Raw genomic sequence first — 8,501 nt, forward strand, 5'->3', positions numbered from 1 at the left:
TATATGTGCTCTCGAGTAGCAATCGAAAAAAAAATCATACATACCATCTGAGGGTGGATGATTCGGGTAGGATGTTTGTCTAGTGCACAGTTGGATGTATTAGTGGCCGAAATGTATTAAGTTTTTCACCCGATCGCAACATTCCACGTATAAATAGTAATGCAGGCAGCGGACACTGCACCAGTTTAGTTTTTACCGATCAATTCGTCACATTTCACCCGTACCTTAAGCCCATCTGCAAAAATGAAACTTGTGAGTTTTAATCGAGCATTGTGTAATTCGAAGAATTTGGTTTTAAAGTGCAATCATTTTTGGTGTTTTTTAGTTCATCACATTGTCGGCCCTACTGGCTGCTGCCGTAGCTGTTGAGTATCATCATGTGGAACATAAGCACATTCCGATTGTGCACAGTGAATCCTATCATGGACATGACGGAAGCTTCAAGCATGGTTACGAATCGGGCAACGGAATCAGCGTCCAGGAACAGGGTTACGTGAAGAACGCTGGAGCGGGTAAGGATCACGAAACTAACGTTGTCCACGGATCGTACTCGTACGTCGATCCACATGGTGTTCCAGTTTCTGTGAGCTACACTGCCGATGAAAATGGTTTCCAAGCTCACGGATCACACATCCCAACTCCTCCACCACTACCGAAAGCTCTGGTAGAAGCTTATGCCAAGGCTGGTAGCCATCCAGACAGTCACAGCGAAGTGCACTACAGCAAACCCGAAGTGCACTACAGCAAACCAGAAGTGCACTACGGCAAACACTACTAACATCCAAATTATTGAATAGATTTTCGAAGCTTGCTCACAGCTCATAGTTCCTATTACAGCTCCACTGCCAACGAGCTGTTGGTTTCCTCCTGAAGTCAGCATATTATTCATATTCTAGAGAAAAAGACTGCCCCACTCCAGCAGTTCTCAATGTGATATCTTCTCGTTCGGCCCCGAGGACCGCTCAAGAAGATTTGTCTTGTTTTATTTCTGTGGAAAATATATAGTCAAATAACGAACGAACATTAGAAACAATTAAAACGAAACTTGCGGTCTTTTACTGTGACACGTGTTCACACTTCGAACAGGTTCCCTACCGCCGAAAAAGTGCTAATCCCCCTGTAAACCAGAGAACACGAGCAGGCAGGACACCCGAAAACCACAACTTGCAACCTGATGACACCACCAAATCGGCTAGTAGCGCAAAGGCTCTGCGTTCAAGCCACGTGACAAATTGCCGATCCCTCCGAACACCCGAGCTCGCCTAACAGCATAATCTAAATCTAATCGCTTCACAATAGATCACTGCTACTCTTCCCCTTCCCATTTCGCCCGCCGCCTGTTCCGACCAACAAGCAAACAACAAGTGCAAAAACTCTCAATCATATCCCCGTACCGTATTGACCACGAAGATCCTCCCCTTCGGTTTGCGTGCGCGTTTAGCGAAGTTAATAATCGTCAAACAGGATTTCCCTACACTACATGCTATGCTAGCTGTGCTAGCCGCTTTTTTGCCTAGACAGAATCACCCCTCGCAGGGATCATCGCACAGAATGAAGTTACTTTCCATTATAAAGCCAATACATCAATTTGATTTTCCATACGTAACAAAACAATTATAAGTGGGTAAGTAGGGAGTAATTCAGCTACAAGTGTTTATTCATTTTACTTGTGGAACAGCCATGTGACTCTAATCCAGATTGGGAATTTTTGTCCACAAAATGATAACATAAAATTGAAACCAAAAATCTAAGATTTAAAAGTATTTCTCAAAACCTATGAAGGCACTGTTCAGGTTACGATAAAATCTAGTAATTTCATCATGCTCTCCCCTTCAGGCGTTTTTCATTCCCTTTTTTTCTCTAACTAAGATCGGAGAGGAAAGATATATCCTTTCGTTGCAGTACTATACTACAAGTTACGAGAGGTACCGTATGTATATAGTACTATTGGTTTATGAATGAAATGTGGTGTGGTAAAAGGTAGTCAAATGATAGGTTTGCAACCCCTTCGAAACTGACGTTCATCCGGCTGCTGGGCATACCTATAATAATTTATAATAATTCCATTTTCAAAATTTTTCAACAGAAAATTATTTAAAGCTGAGTTGTATAAAATTATAAGAATGTATTTTGTTGAAACAAGTGGTATTATTGGCAGTTTTTGTTTTATCAATTTTGTTAGTTGGATGATTCGATTAGATAAATCCATAAATCCGATTGCTTGACAGGAAGCTTTAATTTTCTAATATAAAATTTTACCCAATAAAATACTTGTATATTCAAGCTCTCAGATCTTGAACACGATTTTGATGAATTTGGTTGTATATTTATATTCGAGGCTTCTTCAATTGCAATTTTCAGTTAATTAATTAATGGGCATGAACAACTGAAAATTTTGAGACAAATCGAAACCCCGTCAGTACTAACCCGTATAGTTTGAAAATTATCGTAAATATTTCTTAACAAATTCGGAATCATAATAAAGCCTAATAAAGAGCGCATAAGTTGGCATTCCATCGTTTATAATGACAGTAGCTGACAAACATACAATTTTCAGCACTAAGGTGTATAATTTGAGCAGCAATCTTAAGCAATCTTGAGCAGACGATATTAAGACTGTAAAAAGCAGTCACCCGGAAGTAAAAATGATGCATCGTTTATAAACAGCATGAAGAACGATAGTTCAAAATTACTTCCCTGTAGATGCCGAAAAGCATGCTGGTTTCCTACGTTCAAATAGAGCATTCGATTTGAAACATAGGATCGAAATTGTATTTTCTTCAACAGCAATAAACTTGGCTGCACCGTGGCTCACGACGAGAAAATTCCCATTAGGGATTGCCTGAACGACCCGAGAGACCGTAATCCCGCATAATTCAGGCTAACTTACCGAGGGGTCTGTGAAAACCCAACGCAATGTAATTTCTTCTTGGAACAACTATTCTACTAAATGCCGCTTGCGTAACAATTGGGAGTGTCATTGGACCACCAAATTGGTCGAATTCTTGGGTCCGCAATGGAGGAACTATAAGAAACTATAAAAACGACGAGCTTTCCAATGGTGGTCTTAAAATGAAAATCGGTTGGGCGGCTCATGTTGAAACCGGCCATTTTTTTTTTATAAAATCCGGGCCATTTGTTAGTAGCTTCACGGCAAATTAAATTAAAAGTTTACTTCTTATTTTTTAACCATTTTCAACCAATTAAGTGCAAAAGTTCCAATTTTTGAAGACCTCATGTTAGTAGCGGCCCAGTTTCAGCGAGAATTACTCGCTATCATATGCGGCTTTGAAATCAATGAACAGTTGATGTGTGCTGCTCGTAATTCGCGGCACTTCTAGAGGATCGGCCGCAGGATGAAGATTTGGCCCGTTGTAGGATGACCCTCCATGAATTCGGCCTGTTAACTTCCCACGATCCTATTGGTTATTGGTGATAGTCGTCCCATCGACTTCTTATCGCCGGTCTAGCTCACCTCCGGTAATCGTTCCATATCACAAATCATGACAGTTGGTAAACAGTTGGTCAACTTGTCCGGGCCTATTTTGATAAGTTCCGCTCCAATACCATCCTTTCTTGCTGCTTTGTTGTTCTTCAGCCGCTGGAAGGATTCTTTAACTTCGCTCTGCTGGGGATGGCACATCTCCGTTGTATGCTGCACCAGTGAAGCCACTTCCTCCGCTATCACGGTCTTTCGCCTGCACGCCATTCAGGTGTTCACCGTAGTGCTGCCTCCACCTTTCGATCACCGGACGGTCGTCAGTCAAAATACCTCCATCTTTATCTCTGCACATTTCGACTCGCGACACAAAGCGTTTGCGAGATTCGTTGAGTCTTTGATAGAACTTCCGTGTGTCGTGAAATCGCACTCCTTCTCCTCCTGGTGGTGCTTCTTCTCTTGGAAGAGTCGGGTTTGCTGTCTCCGCTTCTGTTCGCTCCACATTCTGACGGCCTAAGACGTTCTCCGCTACACTGGCTGTTTTCACGGCACTCCAACAGTCCTTAACAAGGACTTCATCCAGCTCACCCTCTTCCGGCAGCGTGGTTTCGTGAGATAACGCGTAGCTTCTGGCGACATCCGAGTGCTTCAGTCGCGTTAGATTATTCCATGGTAGGGACCGGTGTCGTATGTTGTTTACGACAGATAGTTTTTGAGACCGTCTCTAGCTAGTGGTCCGAATTAATGTTAGCACCCCGATAGGTTCTGACATCAATAATGTCTGAAAAGTGCCAACCATCTATCAGAACGTGGTCGATTTGTGATTCCGTCTGATTGGGTGAACTCGAGGTGTACTCCGATGGTGGAGGTTATGCTGGAAAAAGGTATTACGTATGGTCATGGTTTTGGAAGCGACGAAGTCGACAAGTCTTAAGCCATTTTCGTTCGTTTGTGGGTGTGCACTGAACCGTCCAACCATCGAGACCTTATATCCTCCGATACCGATACCGGGCGATACCTTAGTGACCCGCAATTTGAATGGAGCTGGCGAAATTAGGAAAAGATATACGGATTGAACACATCATTCGCACCTTCCCAGAAATCCGTTGAGTACATTTCTAGTCACATAAAAGCGCCTTCCTACGCTTCACAACGATCCTGCTGCGGCAACATTGTGGCTGCTTTCCCTGAAGAAATCTAAGCGGTATCATCAGGTCTGACGATAGACAGATTTTGGAGATACAGAATGAACGACGGTAGTCCAAGTCAATATCCTGTATCGCATGGTGTAAGATGCGACCGAAAACACGGTTGAGGTTAAGGAAAGTCCACAAACATAGCTAAGGTAAGGATCAACTAAGTAAAACCGGTTTTATTTTGCGTGCGTTATGCGAATTTCCGGATCGATAATAGAAGTGCAAGTAGCTGGGAGATAAAACGGCGATCTGAAAAAAGCGAAGAACCAGTAGCCATTGACAAGGGGTGAGATTTAATTAGGAAAAAAATGCTAGTTTCTCGCAGCTGACCCGACAAACTTCGTATTGCCACAAATTAAACTGTGTTGTACATAAATCGTAAATCACGGATGACCTTTCTCACAATCTAGAGTTTTGCAAGTTTCTGGGGAGTTCATGGGTATTTTAATATACAAATTTTCCTCACAGTAAAGTAGAAAACAACTCCCCCCATTGCTTAGCCTGATAAAATAAAGCGGATAGCATTTAAATATTTGTCATCATTACAAACCATTCCGCCGAATACCATTTTGCGGAACACCAATTCTCGGTTGACCATAACGCAGAATATAGAGTTTCGCAGAATACCATTTCGCGAAAAACCCTACGCGGGATGTACCATTTCACGGAAAATCTTTTCGTAGAAAGTACCATTTCGCAGGGGTGACCCAACTGAAGGAAAGTAATAGAGGTCAGTAGAACTAGGAAAATAAATAAACCTAGATAGAGGTGATCTCTACAGGGAACTGCTCCCCCCCCCCCCGGCAGTGGCCGGCGTTTCCGACGGCAGGTTGCCGGCAACACTCGCGGTCTATGGCAGTCTCGCGCTGAATTATCTAATTGATAGTTTTTGGTGGTCTTGTTATTGACTAATGTTTTAAGAGTCTAAAATTTCTCGAGTTCGATTAGTTTTGAGTTACGCAAAAAAAAATTATTTGTATGAGAGTCCTTATCCCCGTACCACAGGGGTGAGGGGTCTCAAACCATCATAAAAAAATCCTGCCTCCAAACCCCCCACATGCCAAATTTGGTTCCATTTGCTTGATTAGTTTTCTAGTTATGAGGATATTTGTATTTCATCTGTATAGGAGCCCCCTTCACTATTGAAGGGGGAGGGGATATAATTCCCCTCCTAAAAAGAGGAGGGGTCTCAATTTACCATAGCGAAAAAAAATTGCTTATGAAAACACCCACATGCTAAATTTGGTTCCATCTGCTTGATTAGTTCTCGAGTTATGAGGAAATTTGTATTTCATTTGTATGGGAAAGTTATGAGTTATTAGAGACCCCTCCCTCCACTCTTAGTGAGGGGAGGGGTCTCTAATCATCATAAGAACCTTTCCTGGCCCCAAAAACCTCTACATGCAAATTTTCACGCTGATTGGTTCACTAGTTTTCGATTCTATAAGGAACATCCCGACAGACAGACAGACAGACAGAAATCCATTTTTATAGGTATAGATTCTGGAAAGAAAACAAACGTGCAAGTGGCTGGAGGCCTTAATTAGGAAGCTGACAAAGAGAGCAAGGACGTCCAAATGAAGAAAATTGCATTATGGGAATTGAGTTATCATTACGGATGTATGATAAATAGATCCTGAAAAGGCACTAAAGAATAAAACTACGATTAAATAACGCCAAAAGTCCATAAAAACGACAGAAATGAAAAGAATACGTAGAAAGAACGCCAGAAAAGCAACAAACATGCCCTAAATGCCAAAATGAGATAAAAATAAGCCGAAGTGATAACAAAAATGTAGGAAAAGATATAAAAAACGAAATAGTGATAAAAGGATGCCAAAAAATGAACAAAAACGTCGTAAAAGTCTGGAGAAGACGATAAAAATATGACGAAAATGTGCCGAAAAGATGAGGGATAGTGAACGAAATAAGATTAAAGACGGCAAAAATCACTAAACATCCAAAAAAGACGATGAACTACGTGGGACAGACGATGAAAAGACGATAACCACGATGTAAGGATGACAAAAGACGACGATAAGATGACAAAAAATTCATAAAAAGACGAAGATAAAACGTTAAAATCACGACAAAAAGACTATCTAAAGATCCTACTAAAAGTAACCAAACAAAAACGCTTCAACAGCAAATAAAAATGACAAAAAAAAAGGCTAAAAACACCATACGAGATAAAAAGACGAAGTACGTACGCCAGAAAAATGCTAAAAACAAGCTAAATAATGCTCAAAAACAACGACGAAAAGACGAAAAATGACGACAAAATCGGCAAAGCACACCAAAAAACTCACGAAAAAGCGACACGTCAAACGCCAAGACGTCAAAAAAAATTATGGAAAGCGGCGAAAATACGACAAAAAGATAAAATAAAAATAGATGCTTAAAAAACACATTCGAATAAGAGGACAGAAACGAAAAAAAAATATTGAAAAGAACACCACAAAAGCAACAAAAATGCAAATAAAAAATGACACATGACATTACAAAGGCAAGACACTGAAAAGACAACGAAAATATAACAGACAACACAATACGATGAAAAACCAACAATAAGACGACAATAGAATGCCACTAAAAGCAATCGAAATCGTCTTTTCGTAAAAAACTACTTTGCGAAAAGACGCTAAAAGGTCATCTGAAGAGATAAAAAGATGACTTAGAAACGTCACAAAAGCAACAAAGAGGCAAAAAAACCAAGAAAGATTACGAGAAGACGACGACAAGGTGTCAGACAACGACATGATTTTCTGGCATTTTCGACCCAATTTTGAAAAATTAAGGTATCAATTTCATCAACCTAAATTGTGGTACTTTCGACAAATTTATCTTATACATAAAAGGTGTTCTAAATCAAGGCTGTTAACAACAGTTTTACTGCTGGCAAAAGAAAAACATGTTGGTTTGAGAACCTGCCCCGAAGTGCTCGTAAAGAAATACTATTGATTCCAGTTCACGTTTGTGCCAAAGGCATGAATACCCTAAGCTATCCCAAAACTCCCGTCCCGTCCCGTTGAGCGATTTTGGACTCATCTTCACCGGCTGTGACAACAGAAAAAAATAGAAAGGATGAGGCAAAAGTTTGAAAAATTATTACAAATAAATCTGTGCACAACTTTATGAAAGTAGTGAAAAATTTAATCAAAAACCTACTGAAAAGTTGATGACCAGCAAAGTTAAATATGAAACCGACTTAAGTATCAACTTTTGAAATACGTATTGATACATATTAATTTGTACCAGTTTGAACTTCTCTTTCTGGGACAGTTCATATAACTCAATCCAGAAATTATACACCAGATCCCAAGGGGCTGGCTCACTTTTATGCTGCCAGCATCCCGCCGTCGCTTTGATTTTTGCTAAAGCCATTGTGCTGCAATTATGTTGGTAAGCACCATGTATATACAAACAAAGCAGAAACGGCACGCGCCGCAGGCATCTAAAAACATATGATTCCAATTCTCCCCTTTGCGCTTTCGAGGGCTCTAGTATCATTACACGAACACCTTCCACTGCCACTGTACTGTCTGCTTGCCTATTACGGAGGACGAACCTCTACCCTAGAGCATAAAAAGCATCCACCACGCGTTGGCCACCACGTGGTGCATGCTACACGACTAGCAGCTTAACTGGCCCCTACCAAACGGTGCACTTTCCGTACCGAACTCCCACCACCACCATGGCCACGGCCGGTCCGGGTCGGCTTATAATGAACCGAAGCATGATTGCGGCGATGATGGTTTATGGCAACGATGATTTCTGACATGCATGCATTTAAAGGGACAACCTGATTTCGACGTGACGCACTGGGTAGGAATGGGCTAATCGTTTAATTTTGTATTTTACAAAAA

General features: G+C 41.1%; 1 protein-coding gene across 1 annotated transcript; it reads left to right on the forward strand.

Annotated features, from left to right (window-relative positions):
• The first annotated feature begins 243 nt into the window (after window positions 1–243).
• On the forward strand, window positions 244–778 carry LOC128737202 (endocuticle structural glycoprotein SgAbd-2-like). Its single transcript, XM_053831793.1, has 2 exons — window positions 244–252; window positions 326–778. The coding sequence occupies exons 1-2, from the start codon at window positions 244–246 to the stop codon at window positions 776–778; spliced, it is 462 nt and encodes a 153-aa protein (XP_053687768.1).
• Window positions 779–8,501: the final 7,723 nt, after the last annotated feature.

Source organism: Sabethes cyaneus, chromosome 2 (genome assembly GCF_943734655.1).
Source record: "Sabethes cyaneus chromosome 2, idSabCyanKW18_F2, whole genome shotgun sequence".
NCBI classification, from domain to species: Eukaryota; Metazoa; Arthropoda; class Insecta; order Diptera; family Culicidae; genus Sabethes; species Sabethes cyaneus.